This window comes from Cervus canadensis, chromosome 2, assembly GCF_019320065.1.
Source record: "Cervus canadensis isolate Bull #8, Minnesota chromosome 2, ASM1932006v1, whole genome shotgun sequence".
Lineage (NCBI taxonomy): Eukaryota > Metazoa > Chordata > Mammalia > Artiodactyla > Cervidae > Cervus > Cervus canadensis.
Window position 1 is genome coordinate 44,720,975 of NC_057387.1, and position 21,393 is coordinate 44,742,367.

General features: G+C 35.4%; 1 protein-coding gene across 5 annotated transcripts in view; it reads right to left on the reverse strand.

Moving 5' to 3' along the window:
• Window positions 1–21,393, reverse strand: part of PTBP2 (polypyrimidine tract binding protein 2) — an 83,115-nt gene that overhangs the window by 45,918 nt on the left and 15,804 nt on the right. For 4 of the 5 annotated variants that reach the window (XM_043460577.1, XM_043460576.1, XM_043460575.1 and 1 more), the window contains exon 3: window positions 12,213–12,288. In XM_043460577.1, coding sequence (XP_043316512.1) covers window positions 12,213–12,288 — 76 coding nt within the window. Of the gene's footprint in view, window positions 1–10,863; window positions 10,934–12,212; window positions 12,289–21,393 lie in introns of all 5 variants that reach the window. The other variant, XM_043460578.1, reaches the window with a different exon arrangement.

Here is a 21,393-nt window from a genome sequence, read left to right on the forward strand (position 1 = left end):
TGGATAGAGGAGCCTGGTGGGCTACAGCCTGTGGGGTCACAAAAGTTGGACATGACTGAGTGCACACAACAAACAGGCATGCACACATGTGGATGTAGACATACTCACACACTGACCCCTTTGCTAACTCATTTACTTCTCAAAATGGTTACAGTGACAACCACCACCCCCCCCCCCCGCCCCCACCTGGTAACTCATTTATGTCTCAAAATGGTTAGAGTGCCCCAAGTTGTTCTGGTCTCCATGTCCTTCCTATCCTTACTTGCTCATATAAACACTCCAGTAAAAGTTTTTCTATATGCCCATTATTTTAATCTCACTCATTTGACCAATATTCTAATTGTGTACTTCCAATTGTATATACCAACTTGAAGTGCAACATCTCAAAACATACTTCATTTGTTCAGTGAAAATTATTTAACAAAACATAAGTATTCTCTCCTTATTTTCATTTTCCAAGTCTTTCAGATGCAAGCACTTATAAAAAAGCACTAGTAACTTCCTTTATCAAATACGATAACTGAAAGGCAATGCAGTTTTAATCCTAAAAAGTTTGAAATTTATTTTCCCAAGTAGTTTTATTTTTCAAATTAATTTTTATTGAAGGATAATCGCTTCACAGAATTTTGCTGTTTCCTGTGAAACGTCAGCATGAATCAGCCACAGGTTTACATATACCCCCTCCCTCTGTGACCTCCTTCCGTCTCCCTCCCATCCCACCCATCTAGGTTGATAAGAGCCCATTTGAGTTTCCTAAGACATACAGCAAATTCCCACTGGCTATCTATTTTACAACTGGTAGTGTAAGTTTCCATGTTAACTGTTTCCATACATCTCACCCTCTGCTCCCCTCTCCCCATGTCCATAAATTTATTCTCTATGTCTACTTCTCCATTGTTGCCCTGTACATAAATTCTTCAGTATCACTTTTCTAGATTCCATATATATGCATTAGAATATTATATTTATTTCTCTCTGACTTACTTTGTGCTGTATAACAGTTTCTAGGTTCATCCCACCTCATTAGAACTGACTCAAATGTGTTCCTTTTCATGGCTGAGTAATATTCCATTGGGTATATGTACCACAACTTCTTTATCCATTCACCTGTCAATGGACATCTAGGTTACTTCCATGTTCTAGCTATTGTAAATAGTGCTGTAATCAACAATGGAATACATGTGTCTCATTCAATTTTGGTTTCCTCAGGGTATATGCATAGGAGTGGGATTGCTGGGTCATATGGTGCTTTTATTCCTAGTGTTTTAAGGAATCTCCATACCGTATTCCATAGTAGCTGTATCAATTTACATTCCCACCAACCATGCAGGAGCATTCCCTTTTCTCCACTCTCCAGCATTTATTTTTTGTAGATTTTTTGATGATGGCCATTCTGACTGGTGTGAAGTGATATCTCATTGTAGTTTTGATTTGCATTTCTCTAATAATGAGCGATGTTGATCATCTTTTCAAGAGTTTGTTAGCCATCTGTATGTCTTCTTTGGAGAAATGTCTGTTTAGGTCTTTTTCCCACCTTTCATTGGGTTGTTTCCCTGGTATTGAGTTGTATGACTAGAAGTTTTAGTTAGACTTCAAGGCAAAGCATAGTGTTACACAAGCTGCTAGCTTTAAAAAAAACAAAGAATCTGAGCTAAGGAAAATGAATGATCATACTTATCTTTCTTATCTTTCCATCCCTACATGGGAAAATAAATTTCAAAGAACAGTTAACCAGAAATGTGAGTATACATTGATAGAGAATACTTTTTAGCTGTTAGTTAATTTCAACAGACACTGAACAAAAAAAATCTTACTAGGTTTATTGTAAAACCTGCCTGTAACTCTATTTCTGAGAAGCTGCACAGCCTAGCTGCCAAATGTAACTTATGCATGACTTGGAAAATAATAGAAGGCTAGGGGCTTCCCCAAGAAAAAGAAATGCAAAAAGGCAAAATGTTTATCTGAAGAGGTCTTACATAGCTGAGAAAAGAAGAGAAGTGAAAGGCAAAGGAGAAAAGGGAAGATTTGCCTATGCAAATGCAAAGTTCCAAAGAATAGCAAGGAGAGATAAGAAAACCTTTCTAAGTGAACAATGCAAAGAAATAGAGGAAAATAACAGAAGGGGAAAGACTAGAGATCTCTGCAAGAAAATTAGAGATACCAAGAGAATATTTCATGGAAAGACGGACACAATAAAGGGCCTAACAGACGAAGAAGATATTAAGAAGAGGTAGCAAGAATGCACAGAAGAACTATACAAAAAAAGATTTTCATGACCCAGATAACCACGATGGTGGGATCACTCACCTAAAGCCAGACACTCTGGAGTGCGAAGTCAAGTGTGACTTAGGAAGCATTACTACGAACAAAGCTAGTGGGGATGATGGAATTCCAGTTGAGCTATTATAAATCCTAAAAGATGATTCTGTGCAAATGCTGCACTCAATGTGCAAACAAATTTGGAAAACTCAGCAGTGGCCACAGGACTGGAAAAGGTCAGTTTTCATTCCAATCCCAACGAAAGGCAATGTCAAAGAATGTTCAAACTACCTCACAATTGCACTCATTTCACATGCAAGTAAAGTAATGCTCAAAATTCTCCAAGCTAGGCTTCAACAGTACATGAACCCAGAACTTCCAGATGTTTAAGGTGGGTTCAGAAAAGGCAAGAGGAATCAGAGATCAAACTGCCAACATTCTTTGGGTCACAGAAAAAGCAAGAGAATTCTACAAAAACATCTGCTTCATTGACTATGCGAAAGGCTTTGGCTATGTGGATCACAACAAACTGTGGAAAATTCTTAAACAGACAGGAATACCAGACTACCTTACCTGCCTCTGCAAAGCCTGTATGCAGGTCAAGAAGCAACAGTTAGAACCAGACGTGGAACAACGGACTGGTTCAAAATTGGGCACAAAATTGGTGTATACTGTCACCCTGTTTATTTTAACTTGTATGCGGAATACATCATGAGAAATGCTGGGCTGGATGGAGCACAAGCTGGAATCAAGACTGCAGGGAGAAATATCAATAACCTCAGATATGCAGATGACACCACCCATATGGCAGAAAATGAAGAGGAACAAAAGAGCCTCTTGATGAAGAGTGAAAAAGCTGGCTTAAAACTCAACATTCAAAATCAAAGATCATGGCATCTGGTCCTAACACTTCATGGCAAATAAACGGGGAAACAATGAAAACAGTGACAATGTTTTTAGGCTCCAACATCAATGCAGACGGTGCCTGGAGCAATGAAATTAAAAGATGCTTGCTCCTTGGAAGAAAAGCAATGACAAGCTTAGTGCATTAAAAAGCAGAGACATTACTTTGCTGACAAAGGTCAGTATTACCAAGGCTATGGATGTGATTTTTTCCAGGAGTCATGTACAGATGTGAGAGTTGGACCATAAAGAAGGCTGAGCACCAAAGAATTCATGCTCTTGAACTGTGATGTTGGAGAAGGCTCCTGAGAGTCCCTTGGGCTGCAAGGAAATAAAACCAGTCAATGCTAAAGGAAATCAATCCTGAATATTCATTGGAAGGACTGATTCTGAAGCTCCAGTACTGTGGCCACCTGATGCGAGGAGCCGACTTATTAGAAAAGACCCTAACGCTGGGAAAGAAGGAGAAGGGGATGACAGAGGATGAGATGGCTGGATGATATCACCAACTCAATGGGTATGAGTCTGAGCAAACTCTGCGAGTCGGTGAAGGACAGGAAAGCCTGGCGTGCTGCAGTCTGTGGGGTCACAAACAGTTGGACGTGACTGAGCAACTGGACAACAAAGGGGTTTCCCAGGTGGCTCAGTTGTAAAGAATCCACGTACCAATACAGGAGAAATGTGGGTTCAACCCTGGGTCGGGAAGATACTCTGGAGGAGCAAATGGCAACCCACTCTGGTATTCTCGCCTGGAGAATTCCAAGGACAGAGGAACCTGGCGGGCTACATTCCATACGGTCACAAATAGTCAGACATGACTGACTACTGACCGACTAAGCATGCAGACTATATTAGAGGAAGGCTCCCATCACCTCTGTGCAAGAGGACATGTTGTTAGGACCCTCATAGAGATTCAAACTGAAACAATGTGCTGGAATAGTTTCAAAACATTACAATAAAATGAAATGACATCATATAAAAAATGTCTGTATATAAAAGTTAAAACAGACATATCTCAAACAGTTCTGAGTAACATGTAACAAAATCTGGAAAATGATTCACATAATGAAATAAAAAGTCATACTTTCAGCAATAATAAACCCTGATATTATAGATTAACACCAGCACTGACAGAAATACACCTAACTTAAAGAAGTATCCCATCTCCATACCTATATAAAATGGACTCAAGACAGACCCTATCTTACCACTGTCAAGCCTCCTCCCCACTTTCAAATAATTACACATTCCTTCCAATAAAATCCAATTCCAATCCATCAGAGCTGTGTCTTTGAAATGTTTAACTTCTAAAGGAACTAGTTTAATACAAAATAGTTCAAGATTATTTCCCCAAGACTAAGTTTCTAATAACATTAACTTCCCCCACGCCTAAATTCTTTTTTTCTTTGACAGAAATACAGCTGTAGAGGAAGACAGTCTAGACAGGGAAAGGCTGCTGAGACATGCTACTGGAAGCAAGAATTCTATAAAGTCAATTAGAACAGACATGGAAAAAGCTGGAACATAAAAATGAAATACTATTTTGCATCTGACAATCATAAAAATGTCCTAGTAATATTGTCTGTAAAGTCCATTTTTGAGACATTTGGATGACAATTGTTTATTTTTCTAGCTAAGTACAGCTACTGGTTTTCAAAGGTCTTATGATTCAAATTGGCATCTGTCTGCATATACACAGATCCTACCCTCATCTATGTTAGGAAAAACACAAAAATTTTAAAACTCAATGCCTCTGTTCAGAAAAGGTAAAATAAAATGAATGCATATAAATTTCTCATGTTAAAACAGGCTTTAAGAAACTTTATTCCGTCACTACAAAAAGACTTGATTCATTCTTTAGTCATAAAGTATTGTTATTCTAAACATCCTTTAAAAAAAGGAAGACAATTAACAGACTGTTCTTTCTTTTCAACAAAATCAAATCAAATTTCTCTACTTTGTTCCTTTTGTTAACAGAACTATTGTACTATCCATTACCCAGTGATTCCAGGCCAAAACTCTTAATACTTCTATCAAAGTCTACTTCCCAACTCAGAAATTCTTCCAATTTCTTGATACATCATTTTCTCCATATTCTACTTCTCAGACTCTAAAATTAAGGACCTTGATATCTTCAATTTGCCTCTGCCACCTTAAAAAAAAAAAAACACACACACAAACAGAACAAAAATCCTTTCTAAAATGTAAATCTTTTCTAAAAAAGTTCAGTCTCCTTAGTATAACACATCAAGAACTTTAACAAAAAGTTGCATATTTTTTCTAAAGTTCCCATAAATGGATTTTTTAAAAGTTCATTTTCCAAAAATTTGCTAAGACTATCAGAAAAAAATCTGAACTGTATCCCATATCTGTTCTAAAAATCACTTGGATTCTATTGAGTTTTCTATTTTAAAAATCATGTTGACTGTGAATAAGGCAGTTTTACTTCTCCCCTTCTAAACTTTATGCTTTTTATTTATTTTACTTGCCTTAAAGAAAGTAAAAGCTAGAAATATTCTGGGAAGACACATCCTTACTTCATTTCTAATTTTAAGAAAATATTCAGTGTTCCACTATCATGAATGAAATTTGTTGTAGGCTCTTAGTAGATCCCCTCTGTGTATCTTGTAGAAGGTTCCCTTTTCTTGTTAGCTTTCTGAGAACTTTTTATCATGAATAGATGCTGTATTTTTTGTTAAAGGCTTTTTCTGCTTCTATTAACCTGGTGATTTTTTTTCCTCTGTTATTCTATTACTGTGATTATGTAGAGTTCATTTGCCACTGGTAAACCCTACAATCAAGGGGTAAATCTCAATTAGTCATCGTGAATTATCTTTTACATACTGCTGAATGTGATTTGCTAATATCTTGTGAAGAATGTCCACATTTATGTAAATGAAAAGTATTAGTGTGAAATCTGTATTTCTTATATTATCTTTGTTACATTTTGATTTCAGTAGCTTCATAAAGTGAATTAAGGAGCATTCTCTTTGTCTAAAAGGTTAAAAAATGACTATTTCTTTCTTTGACATTTCATACAATTCAACAGTGAAACCACCTATGCCTGAGAAATCTTTGTGGAAAAATAACTTAGGGCTTCCCTGGTGGCTCAGACAGTAAAGAATCTGCCTTCAATACAGGAAACCCAGGTTTGATCCCTGGGCTGGGAAGATCCCATGGAGAAAGGCACAGTTACCCACTCCAGTATTCTTGCCTGGAGAATTCCAAGGACAGAGGAAGCTGACAGGCTATAGTCCACAGGGTCACAAAGCAAAGACTCAGAGACGACTGAGTGACTAACACTTTTTTAAATTAAAAATTCAATTTTGATAATAGATATAAAGATAACCTATATCTATAATAATATTTAAGAGGTAATCTACCAGTTTTTTTAAACTAGATTTGTAAGGAAATTTGTCTAGTTCATTTGTTGAATTTATTGGCATTACTGATGCCTATAATACTACCTATTAATGTATAGAGAGTTAATCTAAAATATGTTTTTTAAACTAAATTTATAAAAGAAATTCTCTATTTCATTTGTTGAATTTATTGGCATTACTGATGCCTGTAATACTGTCTTATTTTCCTATAATAAGGATCTATGGATCACTGTATGGGATCTATAGTAATACCTCCACTTCCACTACTGATACCAGTAATTTGTTTTTTCTTTCTCAAAAGGAATTTTAAGCCATTTTTTTTTAATATGGAGCCAACAAAGGTAGATAAGTATCTAATGTAGGTACAAAACTATTTCCCCCCATGCACTTCTTGGAGGTGGTGTGGGGAACATTTCTATATTTTCTTCTATATTCTGAGAAAATACAATTTTGTTGTGTTTTCATTTTTACTCAATCAGAAATATCCTATGATTCATGTGCTGTACAGAATTATGGAAATTTCTAAATATTTGGCAATTTCCTAGATTTCTTACTGTTTTTTATTTTTAGTTAAATCCCAGAATAATCAGATACTGTACAAACTTTCTATCATTTGAAATTTACTTTTAAAATCATGTTGAACATCCTATATTGGCTTTAAAAGTTATTCTGCAGTTACTCCATGTTTTATAAATATAAGTTAAGCTGAGCCAATAGCATTGTTCAAAACTTCCATGTATTTTTTAAGATTGATTTGTCTTATTGATTACTATGAACAATATTAAAATGCCCAGTTTTAAATTTAAAATTGTAGATTTTTCTGCTTCTCTTTTGTCATTTTTAAAATGTACTTTGAAACTGGTATTACTAATATACAGATTAAGGAACGTTATGTTTTCCAATATACTGACCCTTTTGACACTAAGAAATATGTCTTTTTATAACAATACAGCCAATACTTCTTATCTTGAATTCTAATTCATCTGATATCAATATAGTTACATGAACTTTCCTGTGCTATATTTGCATGAAATATTATTTTCCATCCTTTTCCAACTTGTGTCTCTGTACTTCAACCTGACTTCAGAAGTAGACAGTGTAGTACTTTTTAATCCAGTATGACTTTGTCTTTTAATTGAACTTCTTAGACCACTAGTATCCAAAAGAAATATACAAATCACATACTTTTAAGTTTCTAGTAACCATACCGAGAAGTAAAAGAAAGTGAAATTAATTTTAATATATATTTTAATACAATATATCTGAAATATTACTGTGAAAGTGAAGTGTTAGTCACTCAGTCATATCTGACTCTTTGCAACCCCATGGACTGTAGCCCACCAGGCTCCTACCCTCTGTCCAAGGAATTCTCCACACAAGAACACTGGAGTGGGTTGCCATTTCCTTCTCCAAGGGATCTTGCTGACCCAGGGATCGAACCTGGGTCTCTTGCATTGCAGGCAGATTCTTCACAATGTAAGCCACCACATCAACATATAATCAGTACTTCAAAAAATTTTTTAGATGTTTTACATCCTTATTTTTTCAGTATGACATCTTTGAAGCACACCACCCATTCACTTATCAATTAAGAGTAGTCACATTCTACATGCTCTATAGCCTTATATAACCAGTGGTTACTACGAGACTATGTTAGTTTAGCCAATTTACATTTAGAGATTTATGACTGGGTTTAACATCTAGCCATTAATTTTCTAACTGTCCAGTGTTTTGTTGTTCTTCTCTTGCAATATTTGACAGTATTCCATTTTAATTCCTCTATGGGTTTTTTATTTTAAACAGTGTTTCTGAGATACAATTCATGTAAAATAAGCTTCATATAAAGCTACAGTCGTCTGACAAGTTTTGACATATGTTTACATCTATGAAACCTTCAGCATAAAAGAATATACATACCCATCATCTCCAAATTCCTTATGTCCTTTACAAACCCTCCCCCCCCGGCCCATACCCTTGGCTTTGTTGTTGTGTTTAGTTGCTAAGTTGTCTCTGACTCTTTTGCAACACCACAGACTGTAGCCCATCAGACTCCTCTGTCCATGGGATTTCCCAAGCAAGAATACTGGAATAGGTTGCCACTTCATTCTCCAGGGGATCTTCTCAACCCAGGAATGGAACCCATACCTCCTGTATTGGCAGGCAGGTTCTTTACCACTGAGCCACCAGAAAAGCTCATAGAACAATAGGTCACTCTATATGGCTAAGCAGTATTTCATTGTATGCATGAAATTCAATGCCAATAGAGTCACTGATGGACCCTTGGGTTGTTCTAGGCTTTAGATGTTACAAATAAAGCTACTATAAACATTTACATGAGTGATGAGTATATGCTATCATTTTTCTTGGGTTAAGTACCTAGGAAACAAAGTTGGATCATACAGTAAATGTTTAATGTTTTTAAGAAACTGCCAAATTGTTTTCCAAAATAGTTCTACAATTTTACATTCCCATCAACAGTATATGAGTGTTACAGTACCCTTACATCCTTTTCAACACTTAGTATGGTCACTCTTTTAAATATTGGCTATTGTAGAAATAGGCAATGTTGTCTCACTTTAGCTTTAATTTTTACTCTGGATAAAAATCCTTTATCAACTGCATGCTTTGTAAAGATGTCTGCCACTCTATGGCTTGTCTTTTCATTCTCTTAACTGTATTTTGAATAATGTTAAGTTTTTAAAACAGATCAAGTCCCATTTGTTCTCTCATAGACCATGCTTTTGGGGTCAAATTAACAACTAAACAACAAAACATAGATCCAAGAAGCTTGCTGCTGCTGCTGTTGTTGGCAGCATATGGATATCCTATGATATGATACAACTCTCTGCTGAAAAATCTAATTTTTTCCCCTCTACTGAATTGCCTTTGTACCTTTGTCAAAAACCAGTTGTCCGTAATTCTGTGGCTTTTTTCTTGGACTCTCTATTCTGTTCCACTAATCTACGTACCTTTATGTTAATATGATATTGTTTTGATTACTTTAGGATTTACAATAACTTGAAAACAGGAGTCAGTCCTCCGAATTTCTACTAGCTTTTAACTATGCATCTTTGTTGAAGCTCCAATACTTTGGTCACCTGATGTGTAGAACCTACTCATTGGAAAAGATTCTGATGCTGAGAAAGGTTGAGGGCAGAAGGGGGCGACAGAGGATGAGACAGTTGGATGGCATCACCAACTCAATGGACATGGGTTTGAGCAAACTCTGGGAGATGGTGAAGGACAGGGAAGCCTGGAGTAATGCAGTTTATGGGGTCGCAAAAAGGCTGACATGACTTAGTGACTGAGCAACGTTTTTTTTTTTATCCTACTTGGTATTTTTCTTCAGATTTTAGACATTTTCAGTTATTACTGCTTCAATTACATACGTATTTGGCAGCATTCTCTTTACTCCCTCTCTGAGAACTCCAAGGACACATACATGAGACTGCCTGATCATCCAAAGGCATAATTTTATTCTCTCTGGAAACTGAATAATCTCTATCCATCTGTACTCAAGTTCACTAACCTTTCTTCAGTTGTCTCCAAACTTGTTAGTCTCAATTAGTGAATTTTTCATTCCAAATACTGTGTGAATATGGTATTTTTCAGTTACAGCATTTCTATATGCTTTCTTTATAGCTTTCTCAACACATTCTTCCATGTTCATTCTTTCAATATTTTCTTTCACAGCTTTAAAAATACTTATAGTCTCTGTCTACAAATTCCAATATTTAGAACATTTTGAGGTCTATTCTTATTGAATACTTCTTCACATGATTGTAACATTTGATGTAGGTAGGATATTGTGGATAATTGTGGGAAGACTGAATCATGTTGTCTCCCTTAGGGGATACTGTTTTATTTAGGCAGGCTATTAAATTACTGGTGAATTCTTCACGTCTTGTCAGACTGGACTATCACAGTCTCTTAACTTAGTCTTAATGATTGTTACTATTAATATTAGTGTATGATCCTTTCTCTGAAAGCCTGACCATTCTGCAGCCTAAAGAGAATGTTTGAGGTAATCCACAAGACGTATGCATTCTAACTTTCCAGAACTCCAATGTCTCAGAGCACTGTACAACCTATGGAATCACCATTCTAACTCTCAGCCCCACAGTAGGTCATTCCTGACAGACTATGAGAGTGTTAACCTGCACATGTGCAGCCCAGTCATTATTCAAAATTCTGATTTAAGAATCCCTACACCAAATTCTGCCTTCTGACCTATGCCCAAACCCTCGAACGAGTTCCTTTTTCAGGATCCTTCTCCATAAATTCCAAATGTCTCAGAAGCTCTGAATTCCAATCTTACTCTCTTCAGCACAGTGAAACCTTCATGCTCTGCTTGGGTTCCTCCTCCATGTTCTACAACAGTAGGGTACCTCAAAGGAGAAAAGCCAAACTATGAGATTCATTTCACATGTTTCCTTTATCTCAAGGATCACCATCTTACACTATTTACTCATCAATTCCAGACAACAGCTGTCCTACATATTTTACTCTATTTTATATTTTTTCATTTTGAGGGAAGATGGAAAGAAGGAAAGGCTGCTACTAGTCTGTCATAGCCCTACAAATCAGTTTTAAAAACATTTCCATTATCAATCATTAAATGTACAGTTTCCAAAAAATGAAACTGGCAGAGATACAGACATCTGAGCTTGTTCGTTCAATTATCTGCACATGGTACCCTGACTTTCAAAATCATGGTCAGTAATTTTGCTTTGTAATTGTGACATGGAAAACTCAGTAATGACAGTGTGAAGAAAAATTCATCTTATCATTATTATAACTATATTTGGAGAATACTTCATTATAATTTTTATTTAACTTGCAGGGTCTGTATGTGTGCACTGAGGTGTACAAATACATGGGCGAGGTTATCTAAAGAAAATCAAAATGCTTTCATTCTTTTACAATCTTTATATTGCTCAATGTAACTGATTCCTCAAACAAGTAATTCAGGAAAGGGTTTAGTAAAAAGAAACCTTGGTTAAGGTAAATAACATAAAATGTACAGTTATAAAGCAAACTCATTCATTCATCATCAGATTCAAATTTGGTCCACTGGCCAAAAATCTAAGGTCTAAATATTGGTCCACATATTTACAGACAGACAATACAACCAACCAATTATTTCAAATATATAAAGTTTAAATACCTTGTGAAGTAAACAAATCTTACATTTTCAAGTAAATAAAGGAAATCAAGTCAAAGAATTACAATACTGTTACAGCAGAGAAACATACTGAAACCACATAAAAAAGACAACTATGCAACTGAATCTTGTATTTGGGGCTGTAGGATTTGTGGGATTGAGAAGAAATACTTATAGTAAAAATATTTTATGACATACAAACATGAGAGCTAAACACGAAAGTACAAAAGAAGTGAGAGTGAGGAAACTTGTAAATGAAAGAAAAAAAAGCTTACATTTGTCATTTTTTAAAAAAGCTATCAGATTTAATTACTTGACCACAAGACATCCACTTCAGTTTTTTTTTTCCACTTGATACATATATACTGTAGCAAAATTTCCTCTAAAATGTTTCAACACAAAGCATTTAAAAATAAATGCTATTCTGGTAAAGCACACCGAACTTGTAACATTCTGCCCTGCAAAATGGCAAATAATGAGACTGTTAAGAGAGTAACACTTACCTGTAACCACCATGCTGGTCATGTTAGAGTTTGGACTACTGAGAACACTGCCTGAGAGTAGTTCGTCAGATCCTCTCTATAAAAACAAGAACAGACTAGCATAAGACCCCTTTAAATTTAAAAATGTTAATCTGAAAGTCACTTCTCTGTAACTTTTCAAATAGTGTCACTGAAAAATGTCAGGTGTTACACTACTGGGAATAAAAATAATTTAATTCCTGAAATAATACGTTAACTCCACTCTCCTATCCATAACTTCCTTTCTCACAAAGCCAACAGTATGTCCTTCCTTCCATTCACCCAAGTCCAAAAGGCAATAAGTAGGAAAAATGACTAGGTTTCATAATCAAAAGCTTTGGAAAACTATATCAATTTTTTAATAAGCAAATACCAAAGCAGTTGAACTTTCTCACAGACACTGTGAACCTTCAACCTCATATCCTTTACTCATCCAGGTAATTCAGGTCTTTAGAAAATGAGAACTTCACAGTAATGATCTGGGCAACTCATCTTCATAATCATTGAAATTAAACAGGTATATGTTTCAATGGCTAGAACACTGTAAGCAAAGGCAAAATCTATGGAATGAGAAATTTCTTTCTACCAATATAAGAAGAGAAAATCATGTCTTCAAATCCTTTAAAGAAAAATCATATGAATCATATGTTTATATGTTCTTAGAACTGCATGGTTTGTTCAAACCAAGCAATGCCGTTTCAGCTATTTTTAAAATGTGCGTACTTACAAAAGTACATATGAGCACACTAATATTTAAAATAGCTAAATCAACTGTTTTGCCTATTTGAAGTATGTACTTACAAACACTGGTAAGCAATATTTAAAATAACTAAATCAATACTAGCTGATTTAGACAAACAGTACAAAGTTGAATGCAACCACCAAAATGGAAAAAAAATATACAAAGGAGGTAATTTATCAGAGCATTTCAGAAAGTCCAAAATAATTCTAATTAACCATAAGCTTCATGCTAATCTGTGTTAAACTCATTCTTTAATAAGCTGTATTACAATAAATGTAAAAGTGATAAATATTCATACGTCATTGTCCTCATTGTTTTAAAAGCAAACTATTTGCTAACATCAAGCTCAGAGAAGTACAAGAAAAATAAACACACAGTATCAAGTCACATTAATGCCATATTTACATCATCTTTAATTTTTTAATCAAGGTATGAAAGATACAGCATGGCACTGTTTTATAAGAACATAACATACAGAATTAGATACTTAAGAGATCCTTAAATTGTGGTCCCTAGAGCAACATTAAAAACCTGGAAATTTCCTTAGCAAAATATGTTCTCAGATCCATCCTAGACCTACTGAAGAAAACAACAGAGACAGGATCCAACAACCTGAGTTCATTAACAAGCCCTCCAGGTGTTTCTGATGAATGCTAAAGTTTAAGAACTGCTAATAAACATTACTGGTTAACTATCAACAACTTCTTGTTTCCTAGTTTGCTTTCTTTTTAATTTTTTTAGAACACTAATTTAAAATAAAATTGAGAAGAAGGAACAGATTTCTCATATACTCCTGGCCACCACACATGCATAGCCTCCTCCATTACCAGCATCCTCCACCAAACTGGTACATTTATTACCAACGATCATTAATGTATCATAATCACCCAAAGTCCAGTTTACCTAAGGTTTAATGCTGTACATTCAATGGGTATGGGCAAATGTGTAGTGACATATATCCATCTTTTAACATTTTTTTTTTAACATTATTTTCACTACCCCCCAAATCCTCTGTGCTCTGGCTATTCATGCAAACTCCTTCCAAATCCTGAATTTTGTTGTCTCCATAGTTTTGCCTTTTTCAGAATACAGCTGGAATCTTACAGTATGCAGCATTCTCAATTGGCTTCTTCCATTTAGTAATCTGCATTTATGCTACCAGATACCCCCACACCTTTTCGTTGCTTGAAAATTCATTTTGTTTTACTGCTGATAAATACCACAATGTTATGTACTACAGTTTACTAATCCATTCACCTACTGAAGGACATCTTGGTTGATTTCATGTTTTAGCAATTATGAATAAAGCTCCTCTTAAGATACATGTGCAGGTTTCTGTGTATACGTAAGTTTTCAACACCTTTGAATAAATATCAAGGAGCTGCTGGATCATATAGTACAAGTATGTTCAGCTTTGTAAAAACAGCTAATTTGTTTTCCAAGAAAGTGAAAGTGAAGTAGCTCAGTCGTGTCCAACTCTTCGCAACCCTGTGGACTCTAGACTACCAGGCTCCTCCATCCACGGGATTTTCCAGGCAAGAATACTGGAGTGGGTTGCTATTTCCTTCTCCAGGGGATCTTCCTGACCCAGGAATCAAACCTGGGTCTCCCGCATTGTGGGCAGACACTTTAACCTTTTCCCAAAGTGGCTATATAATTCTGCATTCCCACCAGGAATCTATGAGATTTCCTGACACTCCATATCCTCCCCGGCCTTTATGGGTGCCAGCGTTTCAGATTTTGGCTATTCTGATAGTGTAGCAGTATCTCACTGTTGTTTCTGTTTGCATTTACTTAATGACATATGATGTGCAACATTTTTTCATATGTGTATCTGCCATCTGTATATCTTCCTTGGTGAGGTGTCAAATTTTTGGTCCACTTTCTAATCAGGTTACTTTCTTACTGCCGAGTTTGAAAGTTCTGTGTATTTTAGTTAACAGCCCTTTGTCCTGTGTATTATTTGCAAGTATTTTCTCCAAGTCTGTGGCTTGTCTTCTAGTTATCTTTCACAGAGAAAAAATTACTGATTTTAATCAAGTCCAGCTAATCAATTATTTCTTTCTTGGGTTATGTCTTTGGTGTTGTACCTGAAAAGATACCTTTATACCTAAGTTATCGAGATTTTTCTCCCACGTTATCTTCTAAGAGTTTTATGGTTTAGCATTTTACATTTAGGTATATGGTCCACCTTGAGTTAATTTTTGTGAAAAGTTTATATCTGTCTCAATTCATTCTTTTGCACATGGATTTCAGTTATTTCACTAGCACTTGTCAGAGAGACTATCTTTGCTCCACTTTATTGCCTTTGCCTCTTTGTCAAAAATAGGTTTGACTCTATTTATAAGGGGCTCTATCCTGGGCTATCTATTCTGTTTCACTGATCAACTTATCTATTCTTTCACCAAAACCAGGCTGCCTTGATCACTGTGGCTTCATATTAAATCTTGAAGTTGAGTAGTATCAGTCCTCCAACTTTGTTATTGTCCTTCAATACTGTGTTGACTATTCTGAGGTTTTTGCTTCTCTGTATAAACTTCACAATCAGTTTGTTGATACACACAAAATAACTTGCTGGAATTTTGACTGGGATTGCATTGACTCTATACATCATTTTGCGAAGAGCTGACATCCTGACAATATTGAGTATTTCTATATATGAATATGGACTTTCCAGGTGATGCAAGTGGTAAAGAATCCACCTGCCAATACAGGAGATGTAAGAGATGCAGATTCAATCCCTGGGTTGGGAAGATCCCTTGGAGAAGGAAATGGCAACCCACTCCAATATTTCTCACTTGGAAGATTCCATGGAGAGAGGAATATACCTGCTAAACACCACAAGAGCACAAACTCACATATTCAATAAAAATACAAAATAAATTTAACAATGACACACAAAAGAGGATCAATAAAATCAAGCTTTTGAGTTTTTGAAAACAAGACAACAAAAGAGACAAAACAAAAAAAGATAGCTCATTATACCTCATTAAGTCATGCACATAAGAATAAAAGCTCAGGGGAAAAACTGAAGCGACCAGATGAAAAACACTTAGCTCAATGAAAAACCTCATGGAGCACAATGACGCCATTTTCTTACAGCTGCAGGACTTTTATGAAAAATAAACTTCTAGGCTATTCATGCCACTATGTTCTGCATTTACATTTTGTTACAGTAGCTTACACTTTAACATATACATACCCCTGTAACGTGAAGAAAAAAAAAAAAAAAGACACTGCATATTTCAATTGGCTAGCTGTTCCATACAAGCAAAAAGAAATAAAACTAGATCCCCAGTTAATACAGTGTAGTAACTAAAATTTTTTTTTTGGTAAATTAGAGACAAACAGAATAGATAAGACTATAAAACTTTTCAGAAGAAAACTTCTTTTTATCTATGAATATGTAAGTCACAAGAGTGGATCACATACTATGTAATGAATACCTCAGTAAATTTCAAAAATAAGAAATTGTACAGATCGTAATATTTGATCAAACATGATAAGATATTTTAATGAAAATAAGAGAAAAGAAAAACAGAACTAAATCTAATTGTTGTAGTTTATTCAGGTAAGATTTTGAAACTGTTTATAAAAATTTGAGCCAAAAATGACTGTAAATTTCACAGAGTAATAAGAAACTTTAAAAGACAAGTTACTCATAAAATAAGCAGCAAGAAATTAGTTTTCAGTACATGAAATGAAAATTACCCTTAATCTTGCTCATAGTAAAAAAAAAAAAAGAAAGAAAGAAAGAAAAAAAAAGTCAATACTAGACTTAGATGACATCTCACTTCTCAGACTGGCAAAATCCCAAGCATTTCAATATGCTGGGCAGGCTATGGGGAACTGAGGAACCTGCATACTTTCTAACCAGTAGGATAAAGAAATGAGAAGATTTTCCATGTATAGCCATGGAGTGATTTTCAGGGTATATTTACCTTCCAGGGTATGTTTATCATTACCTTAAAAAGTCAAGATATTAAACCCTGTGTATTCTGTGCTATCTTTTCTCTAAGATGCTAGGAGGGAGCATGCAGAAGAAGCTCACATTTTCTATTAAATAAAATAATAAACCAAAAATTAATCAAAGTAGAAACCCTTTGTAAGGGGATAGAACAAGCAAAGTAGAATGAACAGTAGAAGTCATCTATGAATGTAGCTTGTTTTGCAACTTTGACTTTGGAAAATTTATTCAAAGTGAAAAAATATTCCGTAAAAATGAAAATCAAAATGTAACAAATAAATCTAACTATCAGGGTGATGGTAGAGCCACACACAAAATTATCTCAATAAACTTTAAAATCCTGTAATTGTATTGGGCTAACCAAAAAATTTGTTTTTAAGTAAAAATAAAAGACACATTTTTCATTTTTACCAGGAACTTTATTGAACAACACATTCACTGTTTTGTTCCACTACTTTCTGTCATTTTTCAGGCATAACTTCATAATTCTATCATCTAAAGACTTTTTGAGTAAAGAACTGTTCAGGTGCTTTTTACAGTCCCCTAAAGAATTGAAATCTTTTCCATTAAGTGAATTTTATAAAGACCAAAATAAATGGAAATCCAAAGGTGCAAAATCTGGTGAATATAGCTGATGAATCAGAACTTCCCAGATAAGTTGTAGTAGTTTTTTGGGGGGGCCTGGTCATCAAATAAACATGCAGTATTGCATTATCCTGATAGAAGATGATGCATTTTTTGTTGAATAAATCCACAATTTTTATCGAGTGCTGCTTTCAGTTGGTCTAATTTCCAGTTGGTCAGCAATATTTACTGAAATTAATCATTTGGTTCCCCAGAGGGAGCCCTTATTAAAGAACTGCTTTCCAATCCCACCATATACACAACATCACTTTCTTTGGATGAAGACTGGTGTTTGGCTGGTGGTAGTTCAACTCGCTTGTCCCACAATCTCTTCCATTCCACCTGATTGTACAGTATCCACTTTTCAGTGCTTGGCACAATTTGTTTTAAAAACAGAACGTTTTCGCTATGTTCAAGTAGAGAACAGCATCAAGAAGGTTTTTTTCACTTATGTGGAACCCAGACATCAAAACAATTAACATAACCAAGCTGGTGCCAAGGATTTTCAAGGCTTGATGTGACTTATTTAGAGTATGTCAGCTATCTCCCACATGGTGTAACATCAACTGTTCTCAATGAATGTCTCAATTTGATCGCTATGGACTTCAACTGGTCTACCCAACCTTGGAGAATCATCCAGCAAAAAATCCCCAGCATGAAAACTTTGATTAACCACTTTTGACACACTTGACCAGTCACAGCACCTTCTCCATATACTACACAAGTCCTTTTTGGTATTTCAGTTGCATTTTACCTTCCTTGAAATAATAAAGCATAATATGCTGAAAATGTTGCTTTCCCCTCCATCCTCAATTGTAAAATGGTTACACAAAAATTCACCAATTTTAGTAAGTTTTTTAAAAATGCATGCTGATATGATAGCTGTCAGAATACAATCTAACAAAATTGTCTCAAGTAAACAAAATGAAAAAAGAAAAAACTAACAAAATTGTTCCAACTGAAGTTAATACAAAGATAACTAAGCAATACTAGAGTCATCTTATGGAAAAAAGCAAATGTACCTGTTGGCAAACCTATTATACATTTTTCATGAAATACACTTTGAGAACAAAAATAATTACAAAACAAATCTTAAAATTACATTATATTACAAAAAATATACTACAATGTTAACACTGATGTTGCTTTTTAAAGAAATATATATGCAATTATGTTAACATTAGCAAGCATTTTCAGCCTACAAGAGATACCAACAAAAAATTGGAAAAGGAAAAATAGTAAAATTATGTACGAATTGGAAATGAACACAAATATATATGTCCTATTCTGTTAGCTTTGTCAATTAAAAAAATTGGAAACAATAACAAACATAAAAGTCATTGGCACCTTTGCACCCACATTATTATTGTCTCTAAAGACCAGGTCCCACTAAAGGACCCATGATTTCCAGCTAACTAAAATTTTTGAGAAAAAAATAATACTTTAGGTAAGTAGCAAAACTAGTGATACTATGAGCTGCTGATGGCCCAAGATGAGGAAATTTAAACATTTTTAAAGAAATGATCACTGCAGTAAGACTAAATGTAAAAATCCTTGCCTTCACAATGACACTTTCACCAACAATAAAGAATTCACATTACACTGGAGTTTAGGCTAGAGTTAGCAGCTCATAAGGAAAATTTTTAACAAAAATCTCTCCTGTTTTTTTTTAGTAAGGGTGTTTTGGTATAACCAAATATTTGAGAGGAAAAGTTCTCCTGAATAGAAAAATACTAAGTAACATATGCAGGAGAAGAGTATCACCATTTTTGCAACACCCAGTGGAATTATGCAATTATTACCTACTAAAACCCATTAGTACAAAAAGATGATGGAGCACTCTATGCTGGATGCATCAAGCTGAGAACACCTGAACCTACTGATAAATATCAACATCACAAAAAGATAACTAGATATGTTCCTTCTAGGGTGATACACTTGAAATTACACAGCACATTTACAAAGTATTCTTGCTGAAAATTAAACCTCAATCTGATCAAGTCCTATTACCTGCAGGAAACCCGGGTTTGATCCCTGGACTGGGAAGATCCCCTGGAGAAGGAAATGGCAACCCACTCCAGTACTCTTGCCTGGAAAATCCCATGGACAGAGGAGCCTCGTAGGCTACAGTCCACAGGGTCACAGAGAGTCGGACACGACTGAACAACGACACACACAAGTACACAAGAGATAAAGGATATGAGAAACAGACAAAATGACAACATAGAGGTAAAATCAGCAAAAGCATAATTTTCAAGAAATTGTACGAACAGATGACCCAGTTTCTTTAATAGAAAATCAAGAAAGGGGGAGGGAGGGAAAAAAAAATGTCCTATAAATAGACTTGCTTGAATGCATGCTTTGTCGCTTCAGTTGCATCTGACTCTTTTCCACCCTATGGACTGTAGCCCACCAGGCTCCTCTTTCCATGCGGATTCTCCAAGCAAGAATATTGGAGTGGGTTGTCTTGCCCTCCAGCAGGGATACAGACCTAAAAGTGCCAAATCAGTAAGCTGCCTTCCCTTGATCCCTGATTTAAAAAGAAAATATACAAGATTTCTTTAAAGGGATCAGGAAATTCTGACTACTACTGTTGGAGATTACATGGTATTAAGAAATTATTTTAGGGACTTCCCTAGTGGTACAGTGGATAAGACTCCACCTGCTAATGCAGGGCACACGGGCTTGATCCCTGGTCCGGGAAGATCCCACATGCAGAAGAGCAACTGAGTTTATGCACCAGAACAACTGAGCCCACACTCTATGGAGTCCCTGTCCCTGCTCCACAACAAGAGAAGCCACCACAATGAGAAGCCTGCACACTGCAACTAGATAAAGCCTAAGTTAGCAACGAAAACCCGGCGCAACCAAAAAGTAACTTAAAAAACACATTTTAGTGGTTGGGTGGGATGGGCAAAATAAGTGAAGGTAACTAAGCGATACAAACTTCCAGTTCTAAGTAAGTTACTGGGATGTAATGCACAGCATGGGGAATGTAGTAACAATATTGTAATAATTTTATATGGTCACAAATGGTTACTAGACTTACAGTGACCAATTTGTAATGCGTATAAATGTTGAATCATTATGTTGTACTCCTAAATCATAATATAGTGTATCAACTACATTTGACATTTCCCCCTGGAGGAGGAAATGGCAATCCACTCCAGTATTCTTGCCTGGAGAATCCCATGGACAGAGAACCTGGCAGGCTCCACGGGATTGCGAAGAGTCAGACACGACTGATCGATTAACACACTCAACTACACTTAAACAGCAACAGAAAAATTCTTTAAAATTTTATTAGGTATAATGATAAAAAATATCTTCAAGAGACTGCATCTGCTAGAGATACACACTGAAATATTTAGGAATGATATAAAATTGTCGCCATGATTTGCTTTAACATTCTTCCAAAGGAAGGCAAAAGAAGTGTACTATTATACCATTCACCCCACGTTTGTACATTTTGAAGCTTTCACAAAGCTTAAAAAAGTGACAAAGGTAAAAGACACTGATGGAAGAAATTGAAGAAGACCCAAATGGAAAGGTATTCTTTCCATTTATGCTCATGGATTGGAAGTATACTGTTAAAATGCCCATACTACTCAGAGCCATCTACAGATTCAAAGCAATCATCAAAATTCCAACGACATTCTTCATAAAATAGAATAGAAAAAATCCTAAAAGAAACAACAAAAAATCCCTACGAACCAAAGCAATCTTGAGAAAGAACAAAAGTGAAGGCAGCACACCTCTTGGTCTTAAACTGTAATACAGAGTAACTCAAAACAGTATAATATGGGCATAAAAGCAGACTATTATAGATT